We start from the raw sequence: 20,790 nt of genomic DNA, 5'->3' as shown, positions 1-20,790 counted from the left end.
TGAGCCAATGTCCTGCAGTTTACAAGGCTGATGTAAGTAGTCATTAACAGCATCTATATAATTACATTTACATTATAGTCATTTAGCAGACACTCTTATCCAGAGCGACTTACAGTAGTGAATGCATACATTTCAATTCATTCATCTTTTTTTTCTTTTTTTTTGTACTGGCCCCCCGTGTGAATCGAACCCACAACCCTGGCATTGCACACACCACGCTGGCGTTGCAAACACCATGCTCTACCAACTGAGCCACAGGGAAGAATGTTGTGATTTGACCATATCCATTTTGTATCTTGCCTGTTTTCTACAGTTAATATAACTGTGATACTCTTGTTGTAGATTTGTCCATCTGAATCTGGCCAGGTATCGATCCCTTTTCCTGATGTCGTCTCAGATCTCAGGAAGTGATCCATTTCCCTGACTGCTGTTTGATTCTAATTTGTTTCATCGGAGCCAGAGTCGAGTGTAAACAGAACTTTAAAAAGACACCAAGCTTGATCAACATCATCACGAGACCAATCCCCCCAAAAAATTCCAAGTCCTGCTACAAAACATTATTTTGAGTATTGTTTCATTAGACCGTACCTTCATCTGTTTATTACCTGGCTCTAGTAGCATAGACTGACCCAGGTCATTTTCATGTCAATTGGGTCAGACTGTCAAAGACAATGGAATTTTAAAGACACCTTGATCACAGCAAACATATTGATTTATGACATGATACTCCCCTCATTTGTGCATCCCAAATGGCACCATATTCTCTATGTAGTGCACTACATCTGACGAGGTCCCATAGGATCCTTGTCAAAACTAGTGCACAATTTTTTATTTATTTAACCAGGAAAGTCAGTCAAGAACAATTTCTTATTTACAATGACGGCCTAGGAACAGTGGGTTAACTGCCTTCTTCAGGGGGCAGAACAACAGATTTTTACCTTGTCAGCTCAGGGATTTGATCTAGCAACGTTTTCGGTTACTGGCCCAACGCTCTAACCACTAGGCTACTTACCGCCCCACTGCAGTTTAAAACAGAGACAGATAATAGCCTAGAGATAGCTGGTTTGCTCCTCTCTGGACCACTAACCTCTATCTCTAGGCTATTATTTGTCTGTTTTAAACTGCAGTGGTTTAACATGGGAGTGGTTTAACATGGGAGTGGTAGTGGTTTAACATGGGAGTGGGAGTGGTTTAACATGGGAGTGGTAGGGGTTTAACATGGGAGTGGTAGGGGTTTAACGTGGGAGTGGTAGTGGTTTAACATGGGAGTGGTTTAACATGGGAGTGGTAGTGGTTTAACATGGGAGTGGTAGTGGTTTAACATGGGAGTGGTAGTAATTTAACATGGGAGTGGTAGTGGTTTAACGTGGGAGTGGTAGTGGTTTAACATGGGAGTGGTTTGCTAAGTCAAACGACACCGCTGGTCCTGCTCACACTGCCCTACCCTGTGCTTTGACCTCTTTCTCCCCTCTCTCTCCAGATGAAATCTCGCGTCTTGTGACGGCCGGCCGCCCAACAACCTGCCCACTTGACCCTATCCCCTCCTCTCTTCTCCAGACCATTTCCGGAGACCTTCTCCCCTACCTCACCTCGCTCATCAACTCATCCTTGACCGCTGGCTACGTCCCTTCCGTCTTCAAGAGAGCGAGAGTTGCACCCCTTCTGAAAAAACCTACACTCGATCCCTCCGATGTCAACAACTACAGACCAGTATCCCTTCTTTCTTTTCTCTCCAAAACTCTTGAACGTGCCGTCCTTGGCCAGCTCTCCTGCTATCTCTCTCAGAATGACCTTCTTGATCCTAATCAGTCAGGTTTCAAGACTGGGCATTCAACTGAGTCTGCTCTTCTCTGTGTCACGGAGGCTCTCCGCACTGCTAAAGCTAACTCTCTCTCCTCTGCTCTCATCCTTCTAGACCTATCTGCTGCCTTTGATACTGTGAACCATCAGATCCTCCTCTCCACCCTCTCCGAGTTGGGCATCTCTGGCGCGGCCCACGCTTGGATTGCATCCTACCTGACAGGTCGCTCCTACCAGGTGGCGTGGCGAGAATCTGTCTCCGCACCATGCGCTCTCACCACTGGTGTCCCCCAGGGCTCTGTTCTAGGCCCTCTCCTATTCTCGCTATACACCAAGTCACTTGGCTCTGTCATATCCTCACATGGTCTCTCCTATCATTGCTATGCAGACGACACACAATTAATGTTCTCCTTTCCCCCTTCTGATAAGCAGGCGGCGAATCGCATCTCTGCATGTCTGTCAGACATATCAGTGTGGATGACGGATCACCACCTCAAGCTGAACCTCGGCAAGACGGAGCTGCTCTTCCTCCCGGGGAAGGACTGCCCGTTCCATGATCTCGCCATCACGGTTGACAACTCCCTTGTGTCCTCCTCCCAGAGTGCTAAGAACCTTGGCGTGATCCTGGACAACACCCTGTCGTTCTCCACTAACATCAAGGCGGTGACCCGATCCTGTAGGTTCATGCTCTACAACATTCGCAGAGTACGACCCTGCATCACACAGGAAGCGGCGCAGGTCCTAATCCAGGCACTTGTCATCTCCCGTCTGGATTACTGCAACTCGCTGTTGGCTGGGCTCCCTGCCTGTGCCATTAAACCCCTACAACTCATCCAGAACGCCGCAGCCCGTCTGGTGTTCAACCTTCCCAAGTTCTCTCACGTCACCCCGCTCCTCCGCTCTCTCCACTGGCTTCCAGTTGAAGCTCGCATCCGCTACAAGACCATGGTGATTGCCTACAGAGCTGTGAAGGGAACGGCACCTCCATACCTTCAGGCTCTGATCAGGCCCTACACCCAAACAAGGGCACTGCGTTCATCCACCTCTGGCCTGCTGGCCCCCCTACCTCTGAGGAAGCACAGTTCCCGCTCAGCCCAGTCAAAACTGTTCGCTGCTCTGGCACCCCAATGGTGGAACAAGCTCCCTCACGACGCCAGGACAGCGGAGTCAATCACCACCTTCCGGAGACACCTGAAACCCCACCTCTTTAAGGAATACCTAGGATAGGATAAAGTAATCCTTCTAACCCCCCCCCCCCCCCCTTAAAAGATTTAGATGCACTATTGTAAAGTGGTTGTTCCACTGGATATCATAAGGTGAATGCACCAATTTGTAAGTCGCTCTGGATAAGAGCGTCTGCTAAATGACTTAAATGTAAATGTAAATGTAAATGTGGTAGTGGTTTAACATGGGAGTGGTAGTGGTTTAACGTGGTAGTGGTTTAACGTGGGAGTGGTAGTGGTTTAACATGGGAGTGGTAGTGGTTTAACGTGGGAGTGGTAGTGGTTTAACGTGGGAGTGGTAGTGGTTTAACATGGGAGTGGTAGTGGTTTAACGTGGGAGTGGTAGTGGTTTAACGTGGGAGTGGTAGTGGTTTAACATGGGAGTGGTAGTGGTTTAACATGGGAGTGGTAGTGGTTTAACGTGGGAGTGGTAGTGGTTTAACGTGGGAGTGGAGAGGTAGTGGTTTAACATGGGAGTGGAGAGGTAGCAGCCTTTGATTTTAATCAGATGAATTTGCTTCCATGTGTGTCCCAAATGGAACCCTATTCTAAATCCTATTCCCTATATAGTACAGTACCTTTGACCAGACCCATATGAGTCCTGGCCCCTACCTAATCCAGCCCAAGTCTACCTAATCCAGCCCAAGTCTACCTAATCCAGCCCTAGTCTACCTAATCCAGCCCAAGACTACCTAATCCAGCCCAAATCTACCTAATCCAGCCCTAGTCTACCTAATCCAGCCCTAGTCTACCTAATCCAGCCATAGTCTACCTAATTCATCCCAAATCTACCTAATCCAGAAACTGATTAGTTTAATTTAAAGGAAAGCCTTGTTCTACTGATTTGGTGCGAGAGAGAGAGAGAGAGAGAGAGAGAGAGAGAGAGAGAGAGAGAGAGAGAGAGAGAGAGAGAGAGAGAGAGAGAGAGAGAGAGTATGGTGGAGAAAGTACAGGGTGTTTGTTTGTCCTCGTTGCTTGTCTCTCCAAATCCCAAACCCTCCTAAGTGGCCAGTATTGAATCCCCTCCTTATGGATAACTCCCATCTCTCCTCCACTCCTCTCCTTCCTGAACCCTACAGACAGAAAGCTGTTAGTGTCAAAACATGACACATTAAACAGCTTCAACAAACATCACTCTAATATTTCTCCTGAATTCCCCATAATGGATTTAGCACCAGAGTTACAGGTCCATTGCGGACGTTTTTATCTCACTATCAATATCAAGTACTTTACTAACCAGGTTTCCCACCTAACATTTTGTATTTGTGTAAAGTGCATGTCGGATACAAAATGTCAAGACAGGTCTGATGGAAAAGCAAATTTGGCAGTAAACTTTCCAAATGTCGATAAATGTAACGGGCGTCGTATGAAGTGGACCAAGGCACAGCGGGTTGAGTGCTCATTTTAACTTTTATTTGAACACTGACAAGACAAAACAAGAAAACTAATGAACGCACAGTATTGCAGGCTACACACACAGCTATGCAAAAACAACTTCCCACAAAAGACAGGTGAAAAAAAGGGCTACCTAAGTATGACTCCCAATCAGCAACAACGATGTACAGCTGTTCCTGATTGAGAGCCAAACAAAGAAATACACAACATAGAAAAACCATAGAAATAGAAAATATAGAACAATACCCAAAAACCCCGGAACACATAAAACAAACACCCCTCTTACATAAGAACATATCCCAACAAACCCCGGACCACATTAAACAAACACCCCCTGCCAGGTCCTGACCAAACTACAATAACAAATAACCCCTTTACTGGTCAGGACGTGACAATAAAACAAAATACGCAAGACATGGTGGGATCTTTTTGTGTCTGTAAAATGTATTATGCGAGAAATGGCGGTGGAAACATTGTTTTATGAACACACATATTAATATACTGTAATAACCATCGTATAGAAGTAAACTTGGAGTCATGCCATGATATGTTGTGTGATCCTCCCACTACGACTCAGGAAAGCATGCAGTTTATTAGGCTGCAGATGAAATAAATTATGATGAACTTCACAAGGTGGTGAATGTGTATGACGATGAATTTGATGCTCCTTTCGATAAATGTATATCGAGGCTGCCATTTTGACAAATTTTTTAATAATCTCGCACTTTTGTCCATAATAACCTCATTTACATCTCAGTCATTTAGCAGACGCTCTTATCCAGAGCGACTTACAGTAGCGAATGCATATATTTCATAAATGTTTTCTCCATACTGGTCCCCTGTGGGAATCGAACCCAGAACCCTGGCGTTGCAAACACCATGCTCTACCAACTGAGCCACACGGGCCTCATGTACTGTAGTAGGCTATATAGTAGGCTATATCTGCACTTTGTCTACAATTTGTTGGCTAGAGCGACCATGTCAATACCAGAGTGGGTTTATTTGCTCTACCTATAATGTATTTTCAGTGACAAAACCATCAGTAGACCTACAAACTGAAAAGGCCATGGAAACCCATTTTTTTTACTAGTATTTTTCTGTGCACTACGTATTTATGCACAGCCTTTTATCCGCAACAAGTCAATTTGATGAAAACATCTCTGGTGGGGAAAATGCGCTTGTTATGTTGATGCAGATTTGACAATATTTGCTTGAAAATCTGTCGTCCATTAGGATGGAAACCTAACTGCTGTGATTGTTTTCAATTAAAACGGTCAAAAAGAAACAAGCCACTAGACGTCAATTCGACATCTATTCCATGTTGGTTCAATGTAATTTCATTGAAATGACATGGAAACAACATTGATTCAACCAACCTGTACGTGCCCAGTGGGGAAAAATAGCTTCTTAGCAAAGAACAATATCTCAAGCAAGAATTTTGCTCGGACTGTCTGGGAGTGGTGTGAGTGTTGGGGTGTAAAACTAGCTGTTATTGGCAGAGAGGTTTGGGAACTCTCTTTCTCATTGGTCTATTAACTAATTTACTACATGCTAATGTCACCATGGAAAGGCCAAAGCTCCATCCCACCAATACAGGCAGAAATGTCAGGTGGTCTTTTCAAACATCTCTTACACTAAAAGGGCTTTACCAACCTTTATTGTGTGGAAATGTATATAAAACACAAGAAAATCACGTTTTTGACTGCTCTGGGCCTTTAAGGAGCTGACTTTTTGTTGTGATTAAAATAACTCATATTTAACGTTTTAGCATATGACATCCCAAAGGATCCAGTTGTGTTGAAGTGTTGTTTCAGCCAGACCTGTAGGTATTAGAACCTCAGGAACACTGGGTTGTCCTTCAGCCAGACCTGTAGGTATTAGACCCTCAGGAACACTGGGTTGTCCTTCAGCCAGACTTGTAGGTATTAGACCCTCAGGAACACTGGGTTGTCCTTCAGCCAGACCTGTAGGTATTAGAACCTCAGGAACACTGGGTTGTCCTTCAGCCAGACCTGTAGGTATTAGAACCTCAGGAACACTGGGTTGTCCTTCAGCCAGACCTGTAGGTATTAGAACCTCAGGAACACTGGGTTGTCCTTCAGCCAGACCTGTAGGTATAAGAACCTCAGGAACAATGGGTTGTCCTTCAGCCAGACTTGTAGGTATTAGAACCTCAGGAACACTGGGTTGTCCTTCAGCCAGACCTGTAGGTATTAGAACCTCAGGAACACTGGGTTGTCCTTCAGCCAGACCTGTAGGTATTAGAACCTCAGGAACAATGGGTTGTCCTTCAGCCAGACCTGTAAGTATTAGACCCTCAGGAACACTGGGTTATCCTTCAGCCAGACCTGTAGGTATTAGGCCCTCAGAAACACTGGGTTGTCCTTCAGCCAGACCTGTAGGTAGTAGACCCTCAGGAACACTGGGTTGTCCTTCAGCCAGACTTGTAGGTATTAGACCCTCAGGAACACTGGGTTGTCATTCAGCCAGACCTGTAAGTAATATAACCTCCTATTTGCAGTGTTGTCAGGAGAGGCACTCTGTCATTCAGCCACAACACCAAGTTCTGACATCCAGAGGTGCGAAACAGACCAGGCTGGGTTTGGGGTTTGAGAAGTCAATGAGAGAAGTCAAAAAAAATCTTGCTCAGTTAATTTTCTCAATCTAAAAGAACAACCTAGTTTCCAGACGATGTTTTAAGTAGTTGAACATGTTATTACTCCACTCTGACACATTTTCTTTCTTTGTCAAAAACAATCTTCAGACAGGGCAGCCGGTATCCTCTCCTGGATACTTTGATCAGGCAGGGCAGAGAGCCGGTATCCTCTCCTGGATACTTTGATCAGGCAGGGCAGAGAGCCGGTATCCTCTCCTGGATACTTTGATCAGACAGGGCAGAGAGCCAGTATCCTCTCCTGGATACTTTGATCAGACAGGGCAGAGAGCCAGTATCCTCTCCTGGACACTTTGATCAAACAGGGCAGAGAGCCAGTATCCTCTCCTGGACACTTTGATCAGGCAGGGCAGAGAGCCAGTATCCTCTCCTGGACACTTTGATCAGACAGGGCAGAGAGCCGGTATCCTCTCCTGGACACGTTGATCAGACAGGGCAGAGAGCCGGTATCCTCTCCTGGACACTTTGATCAGACAGGGCAGAGAGCCGGTATCCTCTCCTGGACACTTTGATCAGGCAGGGCAGAGAGCTGGTATCCTCTCCTGGACACTTTGATCAGGCAGGGCAGAGAGCCAGTATCCTCTCCTGGACACTTTGATCAGACAGGGCAGAGAGCCGGTATCCTCTCCTGGACACTTTGATCAGGCAGGGCAGAGAGCTGGTATCCTCTCCTGGACACTTTGATCAGGCAGGGCAGAGAGCCAGTATCCTCTCCTGGACACTTTGATCAGACAGGGCAGAGAGCCGGTATCCTCTCCTGGACACTTTGATCAGGCAGGGCAGAGAGCCGGTATCCTCTCCTGGACAATTTGATCAAACAGGGCAGAGAGCCGGTATCCTCTCCTGGATACTTTGATCAGACAGGGCAGAGAGCCGGTATCCTCTCCTGGATACTTTGATCAAACAGGGCAGAGAGCCGGTATACTCTCCTGGATACTTTGATCAGACAGGGCAGAGAGCCAGTATCCTCTCCTGGACACTTTGATCAGGCAGGGCAGAGAGCCAGTATCGTGTCCTGGATACTTTGATCAGACAGGGCAGAGAGCCAGTATCCTCTCCTGGACACTTTGATCAGACAGGGCAGAGAGCCGGTATCCTCTCCAGGACACTTTGATCAGACAGGGCAGAGAGCCAGTATCGTGTCCTGGATACTCCGTTCTTCCTGAGTATTAGACTACAAAATCAACATTTCTCTCTCTCTCTCTCTCTCTCTTTCTCTCAATTCAGTTAAATTCAAAGGGCTTTATTGGCATGGGAAACATATGTTTACATTGCCAAAGCAAGATGTAAAAGAATATAATGTAGACATTTCAAATGTTATTTATTATTGGGTATGTACTCTCTCTTTCTCTCCCCGTGTTGAAGTGCAAACTCTCCCCATTAAGCAGTAGACTTTATCACGGTGACATCTAGTCTGGTTAATCAGGCTGTAATGCACATTAATTGGTAGCCTATATACAGCCTGACACCAATGCCTGTAAAATTGTGTGAATTTGCAATGTTTTTGAAGATTGAAATCTGTCGATTTGTTCTCCAACATTTACACGATTTAGCATTAGTGTCAGGCTGTACATACCAATGAATTGTCTATAACAGCCTGGTTAGACTAGGTTATTACCATTTATTACAAGTTATTTCTAATCTAGGCTGCTATCCTACTCTAAATAATGTCAAATGGGATGGAACAAATTGGCTACGTTAACTCATGCCAGCAACATGTGATACAGCTGGCCGGTGAAGCAAGTGCTGCCCAGTGGGAAGAAACAGTGAGAAGCACCTCGATACAACAGCGTTGCTGGTCGTTCACACAGGCTTGTTGTTTAAAAAAAAAATCTAATTGGCATGTCAAGGTTACATTCATATTCCAGATGGTGACCAATACTACAAGTTATTTCTCCCTCTCTCATTAAAATAAACATCACTTCCTTTTACAAGTTTTAACTAGTGCCATGCTGCTGTTTTTGCCAGCTAGCCTGAACAAACTAGCTAGCTGGGAAGGGCTCATCAGGATGACTGACTGAACTAGCTAGCTGGGAAGGGCTCATCAGGATGACTGACTGAACTAGCTAGCTGGGAAGGGCTCATCAGGATGACTGACTGAACTAGCTAGCTGGGAAGGGCTCATCAGGATGACTAACTGAACTAGCTAGCTGAGAAGGGCTCATCAGGATGACTGACTGAACTAGCTAGCTGGGAAGGGCTCATCAGGATGACTGACTGAACTAGCAAGCTGGGAAGGGCTCATCAGGATGACTGACTGAACTAGCTAGCTGGGAAGGGCTCATCAGGATGACTGACTGAACTAGCTAGCTGGGAAGGGCTCATCAGGATGACTGACTGACTGAACTAGCTAGCTGGGAAGGGCTCATCAGGATGACTGACTGACTGAACTAGCTAGCTGGGAAGGGCTCATCAGGATGACTGACTGAACTAGCTAGCTGGGAAGGGCTCATCAGGATGACTGACTCAACTAGCTAGCTGGGAAGGGCTCATCAGAATGACTGACTGACTGAACTAGCTAGCTGGGAAGGGCTCATCAGGACGGCTGACTAAACTAGCTAGCTGGGAAGGGCTCATCAGGACGGCTGACTGAACTAGCTAGCTGGGAAGGGCTCATCAGGACGACTGACTGAACTAGCTAGCTGGGAAGGGCTCATCGGGATGGCTGACTAAACTAGCTAGCTGGGAAGGGCTCATCAGGACGGCTGACTGACTGAACACAATCCATTCATTTTCACTCGACTCTCAACTATGCGACATACGTCATCAATTTGGGCACCAGGCGTGTCCGTATAGCCTCTCCCTGGCTGTACGTTCTGTTGATCCATCCTCTAAACTCTTCCTCTGTGTCCAGTCCCTCAGGCTGTACGTTCTGGGGAAAGAAGCCATGGTCTCAGACCCGGAAGGTGCTGTGGCAGGTGGGCATGCTGCTGGGCGCCCCAGTAATCATCTCTCTCGTCGCTGGCATCGCCATCCCCGTCATCATGGTGGGCATTCCTATCTACATGGGCCGCAAGGTACGAGGAGATATTGTCCCCCTAACCTTTAACCCCTAGCCCTAACCCATCTACATGGGCCGCAAGGTAGGAGGAGATATCAACCTTTAACTCCTAACCCTAGCCAAAGAACCTAGCCATAGCTACTACTCCCTAACCCCTACTCCCTAGCCACTCCTGCAGATCACAGAGGATTGGATAGGTGGAAGCAACATTTATGCCTAGCTAATCAGAAGGCAAGAAAAGCTTACATCCAATTCAATCATCTCACATACAGGAGTGCCTACGGTGTGACATGCTTTAAAGAACAAAGGATCCCAAATGTGTCGATGGTCAAGTTAAACCGTTTTACAAGATGTGTGAAATAATGATTCTCTTTCCCCTTGCCAGGTCCACGGTCGCTGGAAGAAGAAGAACATGTCGGGTAGCAAACATTACCTAACAGTGGCCAGTGGCGTCATGATGTCCGTGTTCGTGTCGCCCGTCATAGCTGCTGTCACTGTGGGTAAGGACAACAAACAACAACATATTGTCCATTTGAACACTATTATACAACTTCTATTGCTGTCGGTGTCACACTGTGTTGCTGTCAAATAGTACATGTTATTTTTATGTGCTACATAGAAGCTATTTTGACAGCAACAAAGTTATAGTACATGCTAGGCTGTCTGTTGAATAGGGTTGCTATCAAACTACACGTAACTGCCAAAATAAAGGAAACACTTGAGTAAATGAGGGTTCTCCGTTATGGTTGGTGTTTCCTGGCGTGTCTTGGTCTACTCAATCCCTTAGTGTAATGTGGTGAGGTAGGATCCAAGAGAAGAGAACCAGACGAGGAACAAGTGGTTTAGAATAAACGTAAATACTTCACTGGGGTGTCCTGGCGTGTGTAGGTTCACTTAGAGTGCGAGGTAAACACCAATAAATACACAGCCATTCTGAGTGATCACCTTCAACCTATGGTGAAGCATTTATATCCTGACGGGAGGGGCCTCTTCCAGGATGACAACGCCCCCATCCACAGGGCACAAGGGGTCACTGAATGGTTTGAAATGAAAACAGCATGAAAACGATGTAAACGTTATGCCACGGCCGTCTCAGTCACCAGATCTCAACCCAATTGAACACTTATGGGAGATTCTGAAGAGGCGTCTGTCTGAGACAGCGTTTTCTACCACCGTCAACAAAACACCAAATTATGAAATAATGGTGTTGCTTCGATCCAATAGACTTCCGGACACTTGTAGAATCTACGCCAAGGTGCATTGAAGCTGTTCTGGTTGGTGGTGGCCCAACACCCTATTAAGACACTTTATGTTGGTGTTTCTTTTATTTTGGCAGTTACCTCTATGTTGCTATCAAATGGCACATCCATACTAATTTTTTTGGGGGGGAAAGACTGTATGTATCCTTATGTGATACATACAGGAAAGCTTTTGGCAGTGGAAGACACTCTATTGTCAGTTGAATGGTGTTGCTACTGACTACCACACTATGTTCAGAGTCTATTGTCAGTTGAATGGTGTTGCTACTGACTACCACACTATGTTCAGAGACTATTGTCAGTTGAATGGTGTTGCTACTGACTACCACACTATGTTCAGAGTCTATTGTCAGTTGAATGGTGTTGCTACTGACTACCACACTATGTTCAGAGACTATTGTCAGTTGAATGGTGTTGCTACTGACTACCACACTATGTTCAGAGTCTATTGTCAGTTGAATGGTGTTGCTACTGACTACCACACTGTGTTCAGAGTCTATTGTCAGTTGAATGGTGTTGCTACTGACTACCACACTATGTTCAGAGTCTATTGTCAGTTGAATGGTGTTGCTACTGACTACCACACTATGTTCAGAGTCTATTGTCAGTTGAATGGTGTTGCTACTGACTACCACACTATGTTCAGAGTCTATTGTCAGTTGAATGGTGTTGCTACTGACTACCACACTGTGTTCAGAGTCTATTGTCAGTTGAATAGTGTTGCTACTGACTACCACACTGTGTTCAGAGTCTATTGTCAGTTGAATAGTGTTGCTACTGACTACCACACTGTGTTCAGAGTCTATTGTCAGTTGAATAGAGTTGCTACTGACTACCACACTGTGTTCAGAGTCTATTGTCAGTTGAATAGTGTTGCTACTGACTACCACACTGTGTTCAGAGTCTATTGTCAGTTGAATAGTGTTGCTACTGACTACCACACTGTGTTCAGAGTCTATTGTCAGTTGAATAGTGTTGCTACTGACTACCACACTGTTGCCATAAAATGTTACCTGCGGTCCTCTGGGGGGAAACTGCTACCTGGACAGTCTGTGGAACACTAATAAAATGTGACAGACCGCCTTGATTCGGTCTTATGTAGCAAAATTTGAAATTGTATATATATATTTTTTTTTACATTGGATAAAAGCAGAGACAAAGAGCTACAAAATGGTATTTCAATACACTGTATTAATCAAATCAAATCACATGTATTTATATAGCCCTTCTTACATCAGCTGATATCTCAAAGTGCTGTACAGAAACCCAGCCTAAAACCCCAAACAGCAAGCAATGCAGGTGTAGAAGCACGGTGGCTAGGAAAAACTCCCTAGAAAGGCCAAAACCTAGGAAGAAACCTAGGAAGAAACCTAGCTATTAGAGGGACAGTGGGAAAGTAATTCTCTGCTTTGAAAGTTGATAAACTTGTAAACCTCACTTTTGAGAAAATGGCCGTTGAATGTTTTTGTACCCTACTGGAGAGCTCTTCTTTGTCTACACCCATTCAGCATCGTTCACACGCTCTTGAGCTTTAGCCCCACCCATCTCTTTAAGGGTTGATTGAACATTCTGTCCTAACAACAACAACAGTCAAGCACCCAAGTTAACTTGCTAACGTTGGTTAGCTTGCTAGCTACTTCTTCACACAAATGAGAGAGAAAATAACTGACCATTTTACTCTCCCTAGCAGAGCTGGTTAGGATGTTTTCATGTTATCTAGAGCGTTGGTGACCGCAACTGGCAACAATTTACGCTTTTTTTTGCCAACGTTTCCTGACACTGGCCATATTCAATGGGTGGTGAGCGTTCGTAAATTTGTCAGTTGTTCTGCGCTCTGTCACTTTCAGACGGGAGTGCTCTGAAATCGGAGTAGATAGCCAGAGCGAATTTACCTGCTACGTATATCAACAGTTGTCACAGTGACATTCTATTGAAAGGGTTTTTGCATAGTGGAGTCTTTTTTTTTAAAGACATAGCTAGCTAGCTAAACAATTAACAATAATCCCAACTCATGACGTTACTACCCTGCATGAATCTGCAGGTAGCTAACCAACCAGGTTCAATGTTAGCTTGCTAACATTAGGCTAATAACTAGCAAAGCAAATGGCTCTGAGATACGAATAATAAGATCACACACGTAATGTTAGCTAGTGAGCCAGCCAGCTAACGTTATCTAGCTAGCTAACAGTACACTTTAACTTGAAATGAAAACAACTTTCTGTCAAAATTAGAAATGTGTAATATCTGAAAATGTAGCTAGCTAGACTATCTTACCTGTATACGGTAATAGATGCTTCTCCCTGTGTTAGACAGGATTACCTACACATACTGACCAGCTCAAATAGACATAGGTGTGCTACATGGCAGACCAATCCGAACCCATCTCTCTGAATGTCCAGCCCGCTCATTATCTTAGCCAATCATGGCTAGTGGGAAGTTTGCTGTATTTTTCTGTGGCTAAACCAACTAGGCTCGTAATTTATCAATCGTATTCGTATTTACAGATGGCATACAAGTTTATTATTATTAAGGCACATGAAAATTCACATGTTCCAGAAGGCCAAAAAAAAATGCAAAAGTCACAAATATGGAACTCAATATAGTAACCTCCAGGCCATAGAGCTTGGCTTGCATCCCAAATGGCCCTATGGGCCCTGATCAAAGGTAGTGCACTACGTAGGGAATAAGGTGTTATTTGGGACTCGGTCCTTGACATCTTACTGTGGGAGAGAGAGATGGGTGTTTCTGGTCTGAAGTGATGACTCCGCAAGAGAGAGAGAGAGAGAGAGAGAGAGAGAGAGAGAGAGAGAGAGAGACTTTCATTTAAAACTCACCACCCAACCTCCCCCTTAAAAATAAAACCAAAAATACATCCTGTAATGCATACATGTACCATACTCACCTTTCCAGCAACCACATGATACAAGCCAACATCACAATACTCAAGACAATACCCACTCCTACAACCGTATATCCAAAACATCTTCCCCAGCTATACAGACAGCCCCCCCAACACACCATATCTCCTGAAACATCTCCACACTTTTTATCATTTTATAGAACTCAAACTCAACCCTAAGGCGCGCAGAGACCATCCCATTAAACAATAATAAAGGGTCTGTTATCCCCCCACCTTTGACCCTGTTCCTCCTTGTTAGCCAAATAGCTAACTTTGCCTGAGCAAACAGAAAATTCAACAAAACACATTTTTCCTTCTCCTTACTTGAATACCTGTATCCCATTATGAACACCCCAACAGTAAAGACCACCCCCAACCTCTCACACAGACATTCCAACAGAGACATTAATGGCATTAATCTGGTGCACACAGAAAACACATGAATCACAGTTTCTTTCATTTTACAGAAATGACACTCCTGCCCGACTCCCGGTTCAACCCGTGCCAACCAGCTGTTAGTGGCCAGGGCTCCATGTAGAACCCTCCACTGGAGGTCCCCTGACCTCTTTGGTACTGGGGGTTTGTAGAGCCCCCTCCATCTAAAACCCACCATACTCTCCACCCCACATACCCCCTGCCACTGATGTGCCTTCACTCCTGTTAGGCTCCTAATGTTCCTCACCTTAACACAGAGGTTGTAGAGGGCTTTACCTCCCACCCCTTCAAACTCCCCCAGGCTCGGAGTGTTAAAATCTAACAAGTCCTCCAGACCCCCTTGCCAGTCTCCAGTCTCTGCCGTCACCTGCAGTGGCGGAAACATTGGTGGCCCCTCTCCCTTTGGCTGCTCAAACATCCCCCTTACCGGCTCAGACAGTGCCTCCTGGACCTCCTCCAGGAATCTCTCCAGCAGCCTAAGAGACGTTATTCCTGTTTGCTGTGCCAAGACTTCCGGGCTTTTCCACCCCTCCTCTCCCAGGAGTCTCAAGTCACCCAGCCTTTTTACACCCCCTGCCATCAGTTGCCTCTGCAGGGTGGCCGACTGGACCGATCTCAAAGGGATGGCTGGGTTGTGGAAGATAGGCTCCTCCCACACCCACAGCCCAGGCTCCACACCCCCTTCTCGTGTGTGCCTTAGCAGCTGCCAGGCCCTCAGCACCGCAGAGTAAAAATCGGAGAGACCTGCTGTACTCAGCCTCTCCAGCTTCATGAGGAACAGCTGCCGGTCCAACCCTAAATCTCCAGCTCTCCTCAGCAGCGCGCATGCTGGTTCCCTCCAGCCAACATCAGTATGGTACAGCAGTCTCTGTGCCGCCTTTAGCCGGAAAGCAGCCATCCTGCTCTCCAGTTCCACCAGGCCCTGTCCTCCTTCGTGGACGGTCATATACAACACCGCCGCCCTCAGCCAGTGATGGCCCGACCAGAAGAAGTCCACCAGCTTGCGTTGCAGGTCTGCGAGCAGACCGGCGGGGGGGTTGAGGACAGCCAGTTTATGCCACAGGGAGGATGCCACCAGGTTGTTAATTATCAGCACCCTCCCTCTATATGACACTTGGGACAGGAGCCACCTCCACCTGGCCAGTCTTGACACCACTGCCTGTGACAGCCCCTCCCAGTTCTTCCTGACCCACCTCTCCGAGCCCAGGTACACCCCCAACACTTTAAGCCCTTCACAACCCCACTGCAAACCCCCTGGAAGCAGAGGAGGAGCCCTATCCCCCCATGCCCCACATAACAGAGCTTTGCTCTTGCCCCAGTTTACCTTAGCTGATGAAGCTCCCTCGTACACCTTCAGACTGGTCTCCAGTGCCTGCATATCTTGACCATCCCTGACCATCACAGAGACATCATCTGCATATGCTGACACTGCTATGCCTGTCACCACACCCATACCTGTCCAGCACACTCCCTGCAGTCTCCTGCGTAGCAGGCCTAAAAAAGGCTCAATGGCTAATGTGTATAACTGCCCAGATAGAGGGCATCCTTGTCTAATGCCCCGTCTCACCCAGACTGGCCTACTGAGCCCCCCTCCCACCTTAACCATACATGATGCCCCAGCATACAACAGCTTCACACAGGTCAAAAAACTCCTCCCAAACCCAAACACAGACATCACATTAAACAGATATTCATGGTCCACTCTGTCAAAAGCCTTCTCTTGATCTAAAGAGACCAGTCCAAAGTTCACATTAGAACCTCTCGACAAGTCCAACATGTCCCTAATTAAGAACAGGTTGTCCGTGATTGAGCGTCCCGGTACACAATATGTTTGGTCCTTATGTACTATCGAGTCCAAGTGGGACTTCAGTCTGTTAGAGAGGACCTTGGCAAATATCTTGTAGTCCGCACAGAGCAATGCCACAGGCCTCCAGTTCTTAAGTTCACACAAGTCCCCTTTTTTGGGCAGGAGAGTCAGAGCCGCCCGACGGCAGCTCATCGGCAACTCTCCTACCCCGATGCATTCACTCAACACGCAAAAGAAGTCCTGTCCAATTATTCCCCAGAATTTTTTATAAAACTCCACTGGGAGTCCATCGACCCCCGGTGCACGACCGGGGGACATCTGGGTTACGGCCTCTGCCAGTTCATGGGACAACAGAGGAACGTCCAAATCGTCCCTCTGTGCCAGAGAGAGTTTAGGGAGTTCTGTGAACAAGACCTGAGCACACAAAGGATCACACTCTTCTGCCCTATACAATTCAGTATAAAACTCCACAGTCCGCTCCCGCATCTCACCCACCACAGAGGTCACCCGCCCATCAGACAGCCGTAGACAATGCATACCCTTGGCTTCACTGCTCTGTCTTTCCAAACCAAAGAAGAAGGAGCTGGGAGCATCCATCTCCTTGAGCATGGAGAATCTAGCTCTTACAAGTGCTCCCTTTGCTTTAACCTGGAAAAAACTGCCCAGGTCCCTGCGTAATTCAGCTAAATTAGCCTGGAGGCCTACATTGCCTTGCCCCACCATCTCTACCTCCATCTCACTAATACACCGCTCTAGTTCCCCCAATACTCTCCTAGCCTCTGAGGATGAGAGAGCTGTGTATTGTTGACAGAAAAGCCGAATTTGGATTTTCCCCACATCCCACCATTGGCTCAGAGACTCATACTCCTCTATTTGCTGCCTCCACCTTTCCCAGAAGGTCTGGAAACCTGCGCAAAAAGTGGCATCTTGTAAGAGCTTTACATTGAATTTCCAATAGGATGCCTGCCGGGGCCCTGGTGAAATAGACAGCCGAGCCATGGTTATGTGATGATCGGAAAACCCCACCGGGAGAATGGTAGCGCCCAACAGCCTATTGCTCCGATTCCTAGACATATAAAACCGATCAAGTCGGGCTGCACTCACCCTAGCCCCAAAAACCTTCACCCATGTGTACTGTCTTGTGTTCGGATGTTTAGTTCTCCAAACATCCACTAAGTCGAACTGATTAATAATGTCCCTTAACACTCCCACTGACACTGAATGAGGCTCTTCCCCATTTCTGTCTTTTGTAAAATCCATTGTGCAGTTCCAGTCCCCTCCGACCACCAGTGTCTCCTCAGGCGCTACCTGTGAGAGTTCCTGTCTAAGACTCCCAAATAGAACCCCTCTTTCTCTCCCTGTGTTAGGCGCATACACATTTATAAAGACAAAACCCATGTTGTTAATTTCTGCTTTAACAACAAGGAGCCTACCCCTACACACCTCCTTTGAGGAGCACATTTTTACAGACAGACCCGGTGCAAAAAGGACTGCCACTCCTGCACTAAGATTTGTCCCATGGCTCAACACACTTGCCCCTTTCCACCAGAGCCCCCAATCGACTTCATTCAACACATCACTATGTGTCTCCTGCAGAAACAACACCTGTACTTTTTTTTGTTTTACATATTCACCCAACACACTCATCTTTCCCGCATCTCTGGCGCCATTTATATTGAGCGAGCCTACCCGTAGAGTCTCCATAAGAAGTGGGAGAAAAGCCAGCAGAGAAAAAAGACCAATAGCAAAGCTCAAAAGTCCCAGTGTCAGAAAGAAAGTATACATCTAAACAGTGTCCGAAGGTAAACCCTTACGCACTGTTGTGACCCACTTCCTCAACCTAAACCGTTTCCTGGGTGAGAGGACACCATGCCCCTCATTTTTCACAGCATGTTGTACTGATCGTACAAACTTTCTTGAATCAGGGAAAAAAGCCTCAAGATTAACTTTTTTTCCCTTGGTCTCATTCAGGAACCTTGTCAGTTCTCTCAATGTGTACTTAGACCCCTCTGCTTGACTGGCTGTCAGCTCCGGGCCTATTGAAGAGGAGTCTGAAAAAAATATCTCCTCATCCTCTTCCTCAGACTCACTTTCCTCCTCATCTCTATCTCCCACCCTGACCACCTGCTCTTCCTCTCTGGTCATGGCATCTCCCACAGCAACAGGCAAAATTTCCATTGTGCCTTTAACCACACCCTTTTTCCTTTTCCGCTTGGCACCCTCCTCCTCCCCCCCTAGTCTCTTACACTTCCCCACTATACTCTCCTCATCCACTAGCATAACCTGACTAGACCTAGCATCCTCTACACCACCCTCCATAGCATGACTAGGCCCAGCATCATTCACACCATCCTCCATATCATAGCTAAGCCCAGCCTCAGCTACCCCACCATCTCTAGCCTGACTAGGCTTAGCCTCCACTACCCCACCATCTCTAGCCTGACTAGACCCAGCCTCCGCTACACCACCATCTCTAGCCTGACTAGACCCAGCCTCCACTACACCACCATCTCTAGTCTGACTAGACCCAGCCTCCTCTACCCCACCATCTCTAGTCTGACTAGACCCAGCCTCCGCTACCCCACCATCTCTAGCCTGACTATGCTTAGCCTCCACTACCCCACCATCTCTAGCCTGACTAGACCCAGCCTCCACTACACCACCATCTCTAGTCTGACTAGACCCAGCCTCCTCTACCCCACCATCTCTTGCCTTACTAGACCCAGCCTCAGCTACCCCACCATCCCTGGTATGACTAGGCCCAGCCTCTGCTGTCTGCATCTCATTTCCCCCTGCACTTTGACCTCGATTTCCCCCACCGGCGCTTGTACCCTCACTTTGTCTACGGCCTTTATGTGGGCACGCAAAGCTCTTATGCCCCAAATCCCCACACTCAAAACACCGTAGACTGTCTGTGCTGGCAAACCCTGCATAGAGCCCCTCCCCATGCCTCACTTTAAAATGCACATTTAGCTGTTGCTCATTGTTGTTCAGGAACATAAACACTTGCCTCCGGAACGAAACAACGTGCTTAACAGCAGCTGCCTGAAAACCTGCCGACAGTACACGAAACCCGCTAGCAAACTTACCAAAACGACTCAGCTCTTTCCTGATTTGATCGTCCGTAATAAACGGAGGTAAATTTGCAACAACTACTCTTGTCGAAGGGGTAGAAAGAGGTAAAACTGGCACCAACACATCCCTTACAAATATTCCGCTAGCAATTAGCCTACCAACCAAATTTTCTCTTTTCATGAACACCACCATCGCTTTGTTCATTCTAGAAGCAGAATGTATAAATTCAGCTCCTACCTGTTCGCTGACCGCGAGCAGAACCTCCTCCACCTTAACTCCATTCTCAGGAACACACCTGAATCCATGCCGTATCGACAGCGTCTCCTCCGCGCTAGGCTGAGAAGCCATCGCGCATACCACACCTTGCAAACCCCAGAAACCTTACTCTGTCTTCTTCCACCCTAACTCTGAAAAAAAACGGTGGATACCGCTAAAACAAATATTGCATTAACCCTCCACCATAGAAAAAAAAATGTAAGAAAAAGATCAAGAAAAGAGTCTAGAAAGTTAGTTAGGACAGAGTCCTCCGCACCAAACACTCAAACTCCAAAAAACTCCCAGCATGCAGAGAGAGAGAGAGAGAGAGAGAGAGAGAGAGAGAGAGAGAGAGAGAGAGAGAGAGAGAGAGAGAGAGAGAGAGAGAGAGAGAGAGAGAGAGAGAGAGAGAGAGAGAGAGAGAGAGAGAGAGAGAGAGAGAGAGAGAGAGAGAGAGAGAGAGAGAGGAGAGAGAGAGAGAGAGAGAGAGAGAGAGAGAGAGAGAGAGAGAGAGAGAGAGAGAGAGAGAGAGAGAGGGGGGCCTGGCGCGCACACACACACACTCCATTGGCCAGCTGACTATCTCCTTATGGCTCTACTCGCAATCTGAGGAAAAGCTGACATGAACAAGAACCCAGCCTTCCAGCCTTCAGTGGAGAGGAACAGGAAGAGAGGAAGGGGAGGAGGAGGGGGACAGGAGGAAGAAGGGGGTTGATAAGAGGACCAGAGGACTACAGTGCAGCTAATGTGCAGAGTCCAACCTTCAGTTCAACAGCGTGGTGATGGTAGTGACACCTCAGAGGTGGCAGGGCCAAACACACACACACACACACACACACACACACACACACACACACACACACACACACAGAGAGAGAGAGGCAGGGCAAGACAGACAAGCAGGCTGCAGTAAGCTTCCATGGCCCAGGTTTCTGCCAGAAAGACAAGGGTTCAAATAGTATTGGTT

The 20,790-nt window shown here is 46.9% G+C and overlaps 1 protein-coding gene across 1 annotated transcript in view; it reads left to right on the top strand.

The window, feature by feature from the left end:
• Positions 1 to 20,790, top strand: part of LOC106571013 (E3 ubiquitin-protein ligase RNF19A) — a 67,510-nt gene that overhangs the window by 30,912 nt on the left and 15,808 nt on the right. Inside the window, exons 6-7 of the mRNA XM_014143633.3 lie at positions 9,947 to 10,109; positions 10,479 to 10,593. Coding sequence (XP_013999108.1) covers positions 9,947 to 10,109; positions 10,479 to 10,593 — 278 coding nt within the window. The remainder of the gene's footprint in view (positions 1 to 9,946; positions 10,110 to 10,478; positions 10,594 to 20,790) is intronic.

This window comes from Salmo salar, chromosome 15 (assembly GCF_965601325.2).
Source record: "Salmo salar chromosome 15, fSalSal1, whole genome shotgun sequence".
Taxonomy (NCBI): domain Eukaryota; kingdom Metazoa; phylum Chordata; class Actinopteri; order Salmoniformes; family Salmonidae; genus Salmo; species Salmo salar.
This window is presented reverse-complemented; position numbering and strand designations above follow the sequence as displayed.